The sequence below is a fragment of the Mesoplodon densirostris genome, chromosome 4 (genome assembly GCF_025265405.1).
Source record: "Mesoplodon densirostris isolate mMesDen1 chromosome 4, mMesDen1 primary haplotype, whole genome shotgun sequence".
Classification (NCBI taxonomy): domain Eukaryota; kingdom Metazoa; phylum Chordata; class Mammalia; order Artiodactyla; family Ziphiidae; genus Mesoplodon; species Mesoplodon densirostris.
The window spans coordinates 94,698,754-94,714,699 of NC_082664.1; the positions used below are offsets into that span (position 1 = coordinate 94,698,754).

At 40.4% G+C, this 15,946-nt stretch overlaps 1 protein-coding gene across 6 annotated transcripts in view; it reads right to left on the reverse strand.

The window, feature by feature from the left end:
- The window catches only part of ATP8B4 (ATPase phospholipid transporting 8B4 (putative)), a 267,404-nt gene that overhangs the window by 35,298 nt on the left and 216,160 nt on the right, over nt 1–15,946 (reverse strand). For 5 of the 6 annotated variants that reach the window (XM_060096817.1, XM_060096815.1, XM_060096816.1 and 2 more), the window contains 2 exons: nt 13,083–13,266; nt 12,195–12,418 (listed from right to left, as the gene is read on the reverse strand). The exons of the other annotated variant lie outside the window; for it this stretch is intronic. In XM_060096817.1, the coding sequence (XP_059952800.1) occupies nt 12,195–12,418; nt 13,083–13,266 (408 nt within the window). The remainder of the gene's footprint in view (nt 1–12,194; nt 12,419–13,082; nt 13,267–15,946) is intronic. 6 annotated transcript variants of the gene reach the window in all.

Consider the following 15,946-nt stretch of genomic DNA (forward strand, 5'->3'; position numbering starts at 1 on the left):
GGTATAGCACTGCACCAAAAGGGCCCCTCTGGGCCTATGGTTTCTCCACTGGAGAAAGAGAACCCAAAGTGGATCAGATAGAGACAGATAAGGGTGGGGGCGGACAGGGCTTACAGCAATCAGTACTCAGCAGTACTGAAGCAGAGATGCCAGGCAGGGGCTCTGCCCATCTGCAGAGCTGAGCCAGTAGCCCCTTCTGGCCAGGGACTTTGTTTGGTCCAGGCAGTTCTGCCTGATATGGGTAACCAGTCAACAAGCTATATTTGCTGTGGAGACTGTTCTGTGGCCCCACCTAGGCAGAGAAGAAAATTCACAACCTACTGAGTATAGCCCCCAGTCCTACCCAACCGGGAAGCCTGGCCAGTGAACCCAGGTAGCCAGGAAGCCCTCCATGCTACAGCCCTGCTTATACAGAGCCCCAGGCCAGAAGGTCTACCCAACTCTTAAGTATAGCCTCTGGTCTCATACGACCAGGGAGTCAGAACAGTGACCCTGGGTAGCCTCAAAGCCCAGCCTATGGTACCACCCAGTCAAGAAACCCAGTCTACAGCCCCACCCTGAAGCAAAGCCCAGCATACAGAACTGCCCAATTGCTAAATGCTGCCTATAGCCCAGCCCAGTCAGGGATCTCAGCCAGTGAGTCCACCCAATCATGGAGCATAGTCTGTGGGTCCCATCTGGTGCGGAAGCCCAGACAGGGACGCAGTCCAACTTTGGGACACACCCTTTGGTCCCATCTTATCACAGAGCACAGCTTGAGGTCCCATCCAACCTTAAAGCCCTGCCTATGGCCCTGCATAAACAAAGAATCCAGCCGTGAGCACCATCTGGTCAGGAAGCACAGCCTGAAATGTCATCTACCATGAGCAATCACAGAGCCCAGCCAGCAGCAGCCCCCTGACCTCAGAGCATAGGCAGTGACTTCACCCAACTAGAGACCCTGACAGCAAACCCCACTGCCCACAGATGCTGCCAGCTGACCCATCAAGTACCCCAAGCTGCAGGAGATCTATGAACTATCTGACAAGGAATTCAGAATAATCCTCTTAAAGAATTTCAGTGAACTATAAGAACACACGGGCAACTAAAATTAAGAAAACAATGCTTAAACAAAATGAGAAGTTCAACAAAGAAGTAGAAATCATCAAAACAAACAAATAGAAATCTTACAGCTGAAGAATACAATGAGAGAAGAAAGCAATAAAGAGCATCAACAACAGACTCAATCAAGTAGAAGAAAGAATCAGTAAACTAGAACATAAGTCATGTTAAATTATCCAAACTCAAACAAATAGAAAGTAGAATGGTGATTTCCACAGGCTGGAGAGAGAGGGAAATGCGGAGCTGTTTTTCAATGGATATAGAGTTTCAGTTTTACAGGATGAAAAAATTCTGGAGATCTGTTGCACAACAATGTGAATGTACTTAATACTACTGAACTGTACACTTAAAAACGGTTAAGACAGTAAATTTTATGTTTATGTTTTTTACCACAATTAAAAATATTTTTAAATTATTTTTTAAAAACTGACATAGACCACAATTAAAAAATCTACTTCATATGGTTATTATAAGTATTGAGCTAATACAGTCAAAACATTTAAACAATGCCTGGCACATAGTAAGTGCTCTCTAAGTGTTAGCTATACTTGCAATTTGCTTTTGTCCCTACCTGTTGGTGTCAACAAATATCATGATTCCACCTAGCAGATGACATCAAAACGTTTATGCCATTACATGGGCACTGTCATTGACTTGCTGCCTTTTCTTCTCCAACAGACCATAACCAATTACTACTTGCCACTCTCCTGACAAGCCTATCTACTTTTCTGAAAATCCTGGAAATAAAACCTTCAATTCTCCACAATGTGGACAGATAATAAAATTTGTGAGATCACATTTTGCCATGTCCACAAAGAATACACCTCTTAGACATCCCTTTCCGTACCTGAGATGTAAGTTCCAGCAGGCATCACATTCTGACACATACAAGGGCTTAGTAAATATTCACTGAATGAATGAAAGCCTTAAATAGTAGGATTCAGGGATACTGTCCAGTAAGTATAAATCTAAGTCTCAATTTGATTATATCATCATAAAAATTAGGGCAAAATGGGTAGCAGTCCAAGATTTCTACTCAGTAGCCCAATTGGTCTTATGTGGTGACTCCTCCCCCTCCTTAAAGAGGATTATTGGCTTATTTAAATCAGCAAAGACCTAGGCAAAGAAAAATAAACCAGGGAAAATCCACTCTATGTCTTTCCTAGAATGAAGCTATAAATAAGAAATGTATTACTTGTGGTCCAATTAGCCATCATATGTTAATATTAACACCACTGCAAAAAGACATCTTTCTACTTTCTGGAATCAATGCCATAATCACACTAAAATCTTAAGACACTGAGCCCACAGTGCTGGTCAGGCTGCACACATTTACAGAGACCAGATGCAAAGCATGTAGAGATGGCCCTTGGTGCAGGTAGAGTAAGTGGCACCTGCAGGAGTGACTGGACGCATATTAGAAGGACTCTCCTTGCTGGATCTACCTCAAGCAAGCACAGGAAAGGGCTCTAGACTAAACAACCAACAACACTGAAATGACTATACACCTTCTATATGCCAGGCACCGTTCAAGACTATAGGCTGTATGGATGACTCAGATGTGCTTCCTTTCCTTGAGAAGCTCAGGGTTAAGCTAGATAAAATCATAAGAGACTGGGTGAATTGGGAAAAGAAATCCTCTCCCCTGAAACAGAGACCCATTTTTCTCCTGACCTTGTCTTAGTGCATGTATAAGCCTCAGGGGCCATGGCTTTGGTAGGGTTGATAAGAAGATTCTAAGCCCTCTGGAACAATTCTTTTGGGGGGAAAAGCTGTTTGCTTAACTGGCCCCTCTGCCTCAGAAAAGATGAGTAGAGTCCAGAGTGGACAAAATGAAAAGTCATCAGATTGGATTTCACTCCAGGCTCTGGGTTCAAAAAGGATACCTTCAGATTTTCTTCTATATTGGCCAGCCCCATGGTTTCAAAGTATGGTACCCCACCTGCAACATCAGCATCTACAGGGAACTTGTTAAAAATGCAAATTTGGGAGCTCTACCTCAGACCTGCTGAATCAGAAAGTCAGGTGGGGCCCGGGGAGCTGTGCTTCAGAAGCCTTTCAGGTGATTCCCATGCACATTAAAGCTTGAGAACCACTGGTCCAGCTCAACTCACTAGCATCAGGAAGAACACAGAAGCCCGTTTAGGACTGACAATGGATTCAAATGAAGATGGTGCGATTAAGTAGTTTTCAGTGTAAATAATAAAATAATAATAATAAATAATAAAACAAAGAAGAACTCAGAAAAGACGCATGCTCAATTAAATCAAACATTTAAGAAACCTAATTACAGCCAGGTGGTGTGTCTTATAGCTGAGTTTATATCAGATACTCATGTCTTTCGAGCAATCATTGTTCTCCCTTGCTGTTCTCTTTTAAACTGAAAATACTGTTGAGAAGACTAAAAATCTAGTTGCTTAACATTTGACTCTGACCAGTTTTATCAGATCCTGAAAGCAGAGCAGAAAATCACCTAAATGTAGAGATTAGAAGTCACTGAACATTCATTTCAACTTCATAGTTTTAACAAAGACAACTTTGGCAGTAAACTTGCCTATCTAAGCTTGGTGTATCTGTCTACCCATTCAAACCACTAACTACTCCTCTGCATCCTAAGAGCTCTTAATAAGGGTTAAGGCATCTCTTCTGTGTTTTGTGATCTTTCAAAAGCCCCAAACTTTTATAATATGAAAACTGGATCGCTCAAAAACACCACTTAGCAAATAGCCTTGCTGCATTCTCATGTGGAGAAAAAGCCTAGGAGAGCACAGGCCACATTCCCATGCTTGTCTTTGCTGGAGTAAGGTGGAACCGTGAGCAGGTAAATATCCCCACCCCAGTGCCTTCTCTGAAGTGGCACTAAGAAACCTTTTATTTCTGAGAAACTAAAATCAAGACTATGCTTTACTTCAACTGTCTAGATATTACCAAAAATATCAACAGAATTTGCTTTTAGTTTGGGGAATGTTATTCTTAAAAGAGAAAATTAGAAATGGGTATGGATGTGCCTTTAGGAAATCTCAACTTCTCAGAAAAAGGGGAAAATGTACAAAACCTATTTTCATTACAAAAAGGATTTGCTAATCTCCCTTGGCACATTTAAGATAACATAAAATGCCAAGATTTAATTCATACTCAATTTTTCTGGAATAAAATAATTGAAAAAATTAGCTGCATGTATATCATTGAAACCAGTAACTAAAACAAGAGGAAAGAGGAGTTGAGGAAGATGGCAGAAGAGTAAGACGCGATCACGTTCCTCCCCACAGATACATCAGAAATACATCTACACGTGGAACAACTCCTACAGAACACCTACTGAATGCTGGCAGAAGACCTCAGACCTCCCAAAAGGCAAGAAACTCCCCACGTACCCGGGTAGGGCAAAAGAAAAAAGAATAAACAGAGACAAAAGGATAGGGACGGGACCTGCACCAGTGGGAAGGAGCTGTGAAGTAGGAAAGGTTTCCACACAGTAGGAAGCCCCTTCGCGGGTGGAGACTGCGGGTGGCGGGGAGCTTCGAGGCCACGGAGGAGAGCGCAGAAACGGGTGCAGAGGGCAAAGCGGAGAGATTACTGCGTGGAGGATCGGTGCCGACCAGCACTCACCAGTCCGAGAGGCTTGTCTGCTCACCGGCCGGGGCGGCCGGGGCTGGGAGCTGAGGCTCCGGCTTCGGAGGTCGGATCCCAGGGAGAGGACTGAGCTTGGTTGCATGAACACAGCCTGAAGGGATTAGGGCACCACGGCTAGCCGAGAGGAAGTCCAGGGAAAAGTCTGGACCTGCCGAAGAGGCAAGAGACTTTTTCTTCCCTCTTTGTTTCCTGGTGCACGAGGAGAGGGGATTAAGAGCGCTGCTTAAAGGACCTCCAGAGATGGGTGCGAGCTGCGGCTATCAGCGCAGACCCCAGAGACAGGCATGAGACGCTAAGGCTGCTGCTGCCGCCACCAAGAAGCCTGTGTGCAAGGACAGGTCACTATCCACACCTCCCGTCCCAGGAGCCTGTGCAGCCCGCCACCGCCAGGGTCCCGGGATCCACGAACAACTTCCCCGGGAGAACGCAAAGCACGCCTCAGGCTGGTGCAACGTCATGCCGGCCTCTGCCGCCTCAGGCTCCGCCCCGCATCCGTACTCCCCCCTCCCCCCGGCCTGAGTAAGCCAGAGCCTCTGAATCAGCTGCTCCTTTAACCCCGTCCTGTCTGAGCGAAGAACAGACGCCCTCAGGGCAACCTACACACAGAGGCGGGGCCAAATCCAAAGCTGAACCCCGGGAGCTGTGCGAACAAAGAAGAGAAAGGGAAATTTCTCCCAGCAGCCTCAGGAGCAGCGGATTAAATCTCCACAATCAACTTGATGTACCCTGCATCTCTGGAATACCTAAATAGACAACGAATCATCCCAAATTGAGGAGGCGGACTTTGGGAGCAAGATAGATTATTTTTTCCCCTTTTCCTCTTTTTGTGAGTGTGTATGTGTATGCTTTGGTGTGAGATTTTGTCTGTATAGCTTTGCTTTCACCATTTTCCTAGGGTTCTGTCTTTTTTTTTTTTTTTACTTAAAAAATTCTTTTTTCTTCATAATTATTTTTTATTTTAATAACTTTATTTTATTTAATCTTACTTTATTTTATTTTATCCTCTTTCTTTTGTTCTTTCTATTTTTCCTCCCTTTTATTCAGAGCCGTGTGGATGAAAGGCTCTGGATGCTCCACCCAGGAGTCAGTGCTGTGCCTCTGAGGTGGGAGAGCCAACTTCAGGACACTAGTCCACAAGAGACCTCCCAGCTCCACATAATATCAAAAGATGAAAATCTCCCAGTGATCTCCATCTCAACACCAAGACCCAGCTTCACTCAACGACAAGTAAGCTACAGTGCTGGACACCCTATGTCAAACAACTAGCAAGACAGGAACACAACCCCACCCATTAGCAGAGAGGCTGCCTAAAAACATAATAAGGCCACAGACACCCCAAAACACACCACCAGACGTGGACCTGCCCACCAGAAAGGCAAGATCCAGCCTGATCCACCAGAACATAGGCACTAGTCCCCTCCACCAGGAAGCCTAAACAACCCACTGAACCAACCTTAGCCACTGGGGACAGACACCAAAAACAATGGGAACTACGAACCTGCAGGCTTCAAAAAGGAGACCCCAAACACAGTAAGATAAGCAAAATGAGAAGACAGAAAAACACACAGCAGATGAAGGAACAAGGTAAAAACCCACCAGACATAACAAATGAAGAGGAAATAGGCAGTCTACCTGAAAAACAATTCAGAATAATGATAGTAAACATGACCCAAAATCTTGGAAATAGAAAAGAGAAAATGCAGGAAACATTTAACAAGGACCTAGAAGAACTAAAGAGGAAACAATCAATGATGAACAACACAATAAATGAAATTAAAAATACTCTAGAAAGGATCAATAGCAGAATAACTGAGGCAGAAGAACGGATAAGTGACCTGGAGGATAAAATAGTGGAAATAACTATTGCAGAGCAGAATAAAGAAAAAACAATTAAAAGAACTGAGGACCATCTCAGAGACCTCTGGGACAACAATAAATGCACCAACATTCAAATTATAGGGGTCCCAGAAGAAGAAGAGAAAAAGAAAGGGACTGAGAAAATATTTGAAGAGATTATAGTTGAAAACTTCCCTAATATGGGAAAAAAATAGTTAATCAAGCCCAGGAAGCACAGACAGTCCTATACAGGATAAATCCAAGGAGAAACACGCCAAGAAACATATTAATGAAACTATCAAAAATTAAATACAAAGAAAACATATTAAAAGCAGCAAGGGAAAAACAACAAATAACACACAAGGGAATCCCAATAAGGTTAACAGCTGATCTTTCAGCAGAAACTCTGAAAGCGAGAAGGGAGTGGCAGGACATATTTAAAGTGATGAAGGAGAAAAACCTACAACCAACATTACTCTACCCAGCAAGGATCTCATTCAGATTTGATGGAGAAATTAAAACATTTACAGACAAGCAAAAGTTGAGAATGTTCAGCACCACCAAACCAGCTTTACAACAAATGCTAAAGGAACTTCTCTAGGCAAGAAACACAACAGAAGGAAAAGACCTACAATAACAAACCCAAAACAATTAAGAAAATGGGAATAGGAACATACATATCGATAATTACCTTAAATGTAAATGGATTAAATGCTCCCACCAAAAGACACAGACTGGCAGAATGGATACACAAACAAGACCCATATATATGCTGTCTACAAGAGTACCACTTCAGACCTAGGGACACATACAGACTGAAAGTGAGGGGATGGAAAAAGATATTACATGCAAATGGAAACCAAAAGAAAGATGGAGTAGCAATTCTCATATCAGACAAAATAGACTTTAAAATAAAGACTATTACAAGAGACAAAGAAGGACACTACATAATGATCAAGGGATCGATCCAAGAAGAAGGTATAACAATTGTATATGTTTATGAAGCCAACATAGGAGCACCTCAATACATAAGGCAAATACTAACAGACATAAAAGGGGAAATCTACAGTAACACAATCATAATAGGGGACTTTAACACCCCACTTTCACCAATGGACAGATCATCCAAAATGAAAATAAATAAGGAAACACAGCTTTAAATGATACATTAAACAAGATGGACTTAATTGATATTTATAGGACATTCCATCCAAAAACAGCAGAATACACATTTTTCTCAAGTGCTCATGGAACATTCTCAAGGATAGATCATATCTTGGGTCACAAAGCAAGCCTCGGTAAATTTAAGAAAATTGAAATCGTATCAAGTATCTTTTCTGACCACAATACTATGAGACTAGATATCAATTACAGGAAAAGATCTGTAAAAAATACAAACACATGGAGGCTAAACAATACACTATTTAATAACCAAGTGATCACTGAAGAAATCAAAGAGGAAATCAAAAAATACCTAGAAACAAATGACAATGGAGACACGACGACCCAAAACCTATGGGATGCAGCAAAAGCAGTTGTAAGAGGGTAGCTTATAGCAATACGATCCTACCTTGTGAAACAGGTAACATCTCAAATAAACAACTAACCTTGCACCTAAAGCAATTAGAGAAAGAAGAACAAAAAACCCCCAAAGTTAGCAGAAGGAAAGAAATCATAAAGATCAGATCAAAAATAAATGAAAAAGAAATGAAGGAAACAATAGCAAAGATCAATAAAACTAAAAGCTGGTTCATTGAGAAGATAAACAAAATTGATAAACCATTAGCCAGACTCCTCAAGAAAAAAAAAGGGCGAAGACTCAAATCAATAGAATTAGAAATGAAAAAGGAGAAGTAACAACTGACACTGCAGAAATACAAAGGATCATGAGAGATTACTACAAGCAACTCTATGCCAATAAAATGGACAACCTAGAAGAAATGGACAAATTTTTAGAAAACAGCAACCTTCAGAGACTGAACCAGGAAGAAATAGAAAATATGAACAGACCAGTCACAAGCACTGAAATTGAAACTGTGATTAAATATCTTCCAACAAACAAAAGCCCAGGACCAGATGGCTTCACAGGTGAATTCTATCAAACATTTAGAGAAGAGCTAACACCTATCCTTCTCAAACTCTTCCAAAGTGTAGCAGAGGGAGGAACACTCCCAAACTCATTCTAAGGAGCCACCATCACCCTGATACCAAAACTAGACAAAGATACTACAAAAAAAGAAAATTACAGACCAATATCACTGTTGAATATAGATGCAAAAATCCCCAACAAAATACTAGCAAACAGAATCCGACAGCACTGGTGTGAGTCCACTAGCAAACAGAATCCAACATTAAAAGGATCATACACCATGATCAAGTGGGGTTTATTCCAGGAATGCAAGGATTCTTCAATATATGCAAAGCAATCAACCTGAAACACCATATTAACAAATTGAAAGAGAAAAACCATATGATCATCTCAATAGATGCAGAGAAAGCTTTCGACAAAATTCAACACCCATGTATGATAAAATCCCTGCAGAAAGTAGGCATAGAGGGAACCTTCCTCAACATAATAAAGGCCATATATGACAAACCCACAGGCAACTACATCCTCAATGGTGAAAAACTGAAACCATTTCCACTAAGATCAGGAACAAGACAAGGTTGCCCACTCTCCCCAAAATTATTCAACATAGTTTTGGAAGTTCTAGCCACAGCAATCAGAGAAGAAAAAAAAAGGAATCCAAATTGGAAAAGAAGAAGTAAAGCTGTCACTGCTTGCAGATGACATGATACTCTACATAAAAGAATCCTAAAGATGCTACCAGAAAACTACTAGAGCTAATCAATGAATTTGGTAAAGTAGCAGGATACAAAATTAATGCACAGAAATCTCTGGCATTCCTATACACTAATGACGAGAAATCTGAAAGTGAAATTAAGAAAACACTCCCATTTACCATTGCAACAAAAAGAATAAAATATCTAGGAATAAACCTACCTAAGGAGACAAAAGACCTTTATGCAGAAAATTATAAGACACTGATGAAAGAAATTAAAAATGATAGAAATAGATGGAGAGATATACCATGTTCCTGAGTTGGAAGAATCAACATTGTGAAAATGACTCTACTACCCAAAGCAATCTACAGATTCAATGCAATCCCTATCAAACTAACACTGGTATTTTTCACAGAACTATAACAAAAAATTTCACAATTTGTATGAAACACAAAAGATCCCAAATAGCCAAAGCAATCTTGAGAACAAGAAATGGAGCTGGAGGAATCAGGCTCCCTGACTTCAGACTATACTACAAAGCTACAGTAATCAAGACAGTATGGTACTGGCACAAAAACGGAAATACAGATCAATGGAACAGGATAGAAATCCCAGAGATAAACCCATGCACATATGGTCACCTTATCTTTGATAAAGGAGGCAAGAATATACAGTGGAGAAAAGACAGCCTCTTCAATAAATGGTGCTGGGAAAACTGGACAGGTACATGTAAAAGTATGAAATTAGAACCCTCCCTAACACCATACACAAAAATAAACTCAAAATGTATTAAAGACCTAAATGTAAGGCCAGACACTATCAAACTCTTAGAGGAAAACATAGGCAGAACACTCTATGACATAAATCACAGCAAGATCCTTTTTGACCCACCTCCTAGAGAAAACAAAATAAAAACAAAAATAAACAAATGGGACCTAATGAAACTTCAAAGCTTTTGCACAGCAAAGGAAACCATAAACAAGACCAAAAGACAACACTCAGAATATCTGCAAATGAAGCAACTGACAAAGGATTAATCTCCAAGATTTACAAGCAGCTCATGCAGCTCAATAACAAAAAAACAAACAATCCAATCCAAAAATGGGTAGAAGATCTAAATAGACATTTCTCCAAAGAAGATATACAGATTGCCAACAAACACATGAAAGAATGCACAACATTACTAATCATTAGAGAAATGCAAATAAAAACTACGATGAGATGTCATCTCACACCAGTCACAATGGCCATCATCAAAAAATCTAGAAACAATAAATGCTGGAGAGGGTGTATAGGAAAGGGAACCCTCTTGCACTGTTGGTGGGAATGTAAACTGATACAACCACTATGGAGAACAGTATGGAGGTTCCTTTAAAAACTACAAATAGAACTACCATAAGACCCAGCAATCCCACTACTGGGCATATACCCTGAGAAAACCATAATTCAAAAAGAGTCATGTACCAAAATGTCCATTGCAGCTCTATTTACAATAGCCAGGAAATGGTAGCAACCTAAGTGTCCATCATCGGATGAATGGATAAAGAAGATGTGCCAAATATATACAATGGAATATTACTCAGCCATAAGAAGAAACGAAATTGAGATATTTGTAGTGAGGTGGATGGACCTAGAGTGTGTCATACAGAGTGAAGTAAGTCAGAAAGAGAAAAACAAATACCGTATGGTAACACATATATATGGAATATAAGAAAAAAAAAAGGTCATGAAGAACCTAGGAGTAAGACGGGAATAAAGACACAGACCTACTAGAGAATGGTCTTGAGGATATGGGGAGGGGGAAGGGTAAGCTGTGACAAAGTGAGAGAGTGGCATGGACATATATACACTACCCAACGTAAAATAGATAGCTAGTGGGAAGCAGCCGCATAGCACAGGGAGATCAGCTAGGTGGTTTTTGACCACCTAGAGGGGTGGGATAGGGAAGGTGGGAGGGAGGGAGATGGAAGAGGGCAGAGATATGGGAACATATGTATATGTATAACTGATTTACTTTGTTATAAAGCAGAAACTAACACACCATTGTAAAGCAATTATACTCCAATAAAGATGTTAAAAAAAAAAACAAGAGGAAGGAAGAACAATTGAAGAAATCTCTAATGATAGTTATGGTTACCATTTCATTCTCAAGGACAACTTTTTTCTTTTGTTGCTGTTGTTTAAAATATTGATGCCATTTTTTATTCATAAATATATTTAAATGCTGTAAGTCTTACATTTCACAGTTGATACCCAGGGTCAAAACTTTCCTGATATCCAAGATATGGGGTTATGTAACCTTTAAAATGTGTAAAAGTAGATATAAAAATAGAATCCTAATTTACAAATTTGCTAATTTTTCTTCCTTGCTACCAACATAACCTATGGATCAATTTTTAGCTGATGAATTGCTGTCAAACAGCCTTGAGGTCAGGGTAGCAATTCCTTCCCCTGATTTAAAATATTTACCTTCAGTGTGTTGGGTGAGTGATCACCTTTCCAACAGATATGCCTCAACTTTTCTTATTAGTGTTTCTCAGATTCTGAATTAAAACTCTACATCAAGCTTACCTGTCACCATACCCAAAATTTCAATAAAAACTTTAAAATGCACAGGAAGGAGTCGTCATTAGTTACTATGTAAATAAGCAAAAAATAAAACTCTAGCTAAATATATATTCTTCTTAGGTTCAAAGCTCAAGTCAACTATCCATTACATAATTTGTCACACTGTCATTTATATTAAATATATAAAAATGATCTCTATTGATTAGTAAATAGCCATGAAGAACAGTCATCTACAATCCAGGGGATCATATAAAAGAAAGAAACTTTTTTACCTGGGCTGAGAAACCACAGAAGAAACCAAACCAGAAATGCACAAGTGTGAATGCAAAATTCTTATAGAAGAAATAGCATAGGAATTTGCACATTCGGAAATAGGACCACCTTCCATGAACAAGGAGAAGCCTTTGGAGGTATCTAAACTGTGCAAATGCGTAGTCGCTGGCTAGGACTGCCTGCAGTCCTTCCTGGCCACTGATGCCGACACCAATGTGAGCACCTACAAAGGAGAAGAGGGACAGTTTCACTCCCCAAACAAAGACACAACCTCTTTGGGGAACCTATCACTCCTCTTTTTTTAATTTATTTTTTTATTTTTGGCCACACCACTTGGCTTGCAGGATCTTAATTCCCCGATCAGGGATCAAACCCAGGCCCCCAGCAGTGGAAGCGCCAAGTCCTAACCACTGGACCGCCAGGGAATTCCCCTATCACTCTTCTTGTATGTTATTATTTATTCACAGAAACCGACAGCATTTATAATTTTCCCATACATTATCTCATGAAACACTCATGATAGGTATTTATCCTAGTTTTTCAAAAGAGAAAATTGACTCAGAAAGTTCAGTAACTTGAACAAAGTTTTACAATTTGTAAGTGGCAAAGCTGGGACTAAACCTTAGTGTTGGGACTGTGTATATAAGGTTCATTCCTCTACACCATAGTTACTTATTTCTCCAAACAGTGACCAATACATAAATGATTTAATTAAAGGTTTTTTTTAATGAATGCTAATAATGGTGGATGAATTGAGCCATAAAAGTATTCATTTCAGAAACACTGGGAAAATTAAATTGCAATGCAATCTCCATTACATACTGCCAAGTGCTGGACCTGGGAGCTCCAGGTCTGCAGCACGCCCCATTGAGCAAATGTCCCCTTACTTTTGATCATGCTGACGTCATTGGCTCCATCGCCTATGGCCAAAGTGACAGCATTTCTGTGCTTCTTCACCAGCTCTACTACTTGAGCTTTCTGGAGAGGGGTGACTCGGCAGCAAACCACAGTCTTACACATGCAGGCAAGTTCTAGAAGATCGTTCTTGACATCACTTTCTAGAGCATGGGCCTACGTTATTTTTTAAAAAAAATCCACAATAGAACGAGAAATAATAAATGAGAGATGTCATTTGGGAAGCAGATTTCTTGTTTCTCAGCTGATTTCTAAACAGTTTAATTCACTTCAACAAGTCACTGTTGACTCAGGGCCACACAAACAACAAAAGAAAAGAGTATTGAACTCCTACTTAGTGCCAAGGAATTTTACCATAAAAGTAAAAGACGCAGTGCCCTGTGTTTCTTCCTTGATGCATTATCGTGCTGCATTGGAGAGATACAGTTGAAGGCCGGAAAAGGTCCGGAATCCACTAAAATAAGGAAAAGCAAAGGCCAGAACCAATCCATCACCTCACCAAGTTTAGAATGAACTACAAAATGATGATTTGTCTGTTCTACATGATGACATTTTTGTTTCCTTTGCATTGTTGTTTTATATATTTAGTGTTTGTTGTTGTGGTTGTTAATGTGAGAGCAAATGAGAAGCAGATGACCTGGAGATTAGCCCTTGAAGAACATAGCAACTGAAATCAAGAGAGGCCTGTGCAAAGGGTGGCATGCAACCTGTGTCTCAGACAGGGTTCCCCAACCATTTACACCCTTGCACTTCTCCAAATACATCAGAGCCTTTAGACATACCAAAGAAGGACTGAAAAAGAGAACATAATCCTTTGTAATTAAGTACAATTTTTTTCTAGAAAACATCTCTACATTATTTAATAAACACATTAAGAGAAAACAGGAATCCACCTAAACTTTGAGTCATCATTATCTTTGAATGAATCTTTAGCAAGATGTTCACAGCCCATTCACACTCTGGCCCCTATATTCCTTTTGAGTCTGTCTTCTACCACCACCTTCAGGTTTACTCTTTACTCCTGTCAGGCCAAGTTGCTTGTTTCCATAATCTGGCAGGTTCTTTCTTGCCTCTGTGCCTTTGCACTTGCTGTCTCTGCTACCTGAAAACATCACTTCCTCCAGGAAGTCTTCCCTGATTTTCCCATGAGGAACTAAATGTGCTGTTTTGCCTCTATGCTCTCAAAGCACTGTGTCCGGGCTTCCCTAGTGGCACAGTGGTTGAGAGTCCGCCTGCCAATGCAGGGGACATGGGTTCGTGCCCCAGTCCGGGAAGATCCCACATGCCACGGAGCGGCTGGGTCCATGAGCCATGGCCGCTGAGCCTGCACGTCTGGAGCCTGTGCTCCGCAACGGGAGAGGCCACAACAGTGAGAGGCCCACGTACCACAAAAAAAGCACTGTGTCCATTCCTCCTTGTAGTATTTGTCATACCACTGTGAGATTAGCTCTCACCAGATGACAATCCCTAAAACAAGGACTGTGCTCTCTTCACATCCTTATCCTCAGCCTCTAGCAGGGTGACCTGGACATGCTTAATGAATGTTAATGGGATGAATGGAAGGATGGGTGAATGAGTATAAAAACATGACTTTAATGTAGAAAATTCTCGTGTCAAAGCCTACAATTCTTAGGGGAAATTGTGAGTTAGCTTTCTCAAATATAATTACCCTCTCTGAAAGAGAAAGCGTGTAACTTGCTGTCTTGCTCAGAATGGTTCCCATCTCTCTCTTTTCTTTTTTCTTTATTATCAACAAGTGAAAAACCTAGACACAAACTGTGAGAAAGAAAGACCCAATTACATTCCGCAAAGCATCAAGATTTGAGCAAATTGGAATCATTATTTTTTTAAAAAAACTTCTGACCATACTAGCAGAAACAAAGTCAATTCTCCTTAAATTAAAAATGACATTTCATGGTTTCATAAGCGTCAGGCTTTGAAGCTGAGGGGGTTCTTGAAGAGTGTCTATCTTAGCTCTTTCTTTCAACAGATTTAGAGACAGAGAGAGAATCATGTGTGTTATCACCTTAGTACTCTAACTGCCCACACAAAGGCCTCTTTAAGCCTGAGGGAAAGTCAAAGCACAAGTCATTAGGGACCCTTTCCCTATTGTGGTTGGTCCCTGGGCAATTCAGCTGGAAGACCACCAGCTCTAAGCCCAGCTGACAGGCTTAGAATTTTCAGTTGCTGCTCATTTGTGCAAAGGAGAAGTTCGTGTCATCTGGACAAACTTTCAACTAAGCTTGGCCTGCAACTGAGCTCTGTAACTTTCCATGGTGTAGAAGGCAACACATCATTACGTCTGGAATCCAGCTGGATAACGCTCTAAGCACTAAGAGCTAACAGACAGCTGATCACAAGGGGGGAAATACAATATACTCATTTCCAACTTCTTTTGTCCTCTAAGAAACTGTCTACAAGAAGATACGTTTATTTTCCAAACTCCCAAAAGTGAAAAATGATCATCAAAGCCAGAGAAAGATGTGAGATTAGCTTTTTGTGCATATAAATGATAATTTCACTGGAGTACAATCAGAGCTTTTGTTTTCTAAGTTAGAAACTCAGAAGAACTTTTGATATTTGTTCAAGATTTGGAACCTGAACTACATTAAAAGTACAATGCAAGTTTATTCTATTACGACAAGAACCAGATTTCCTAATCAAAGCAAATTGTTTGGCATCGCTCTAAAATGCTGCTATTTAGAAAGACCACTAGAGGTATCTTAATGGCAATAATTTGGTGTGGTAATTATATGAAGGTCAGGTTGTGCTCTGCAAATCACAAACATTAGCAAGAGCAATAATTGCAATACATCTGTCCAGTTGCATTATTTTA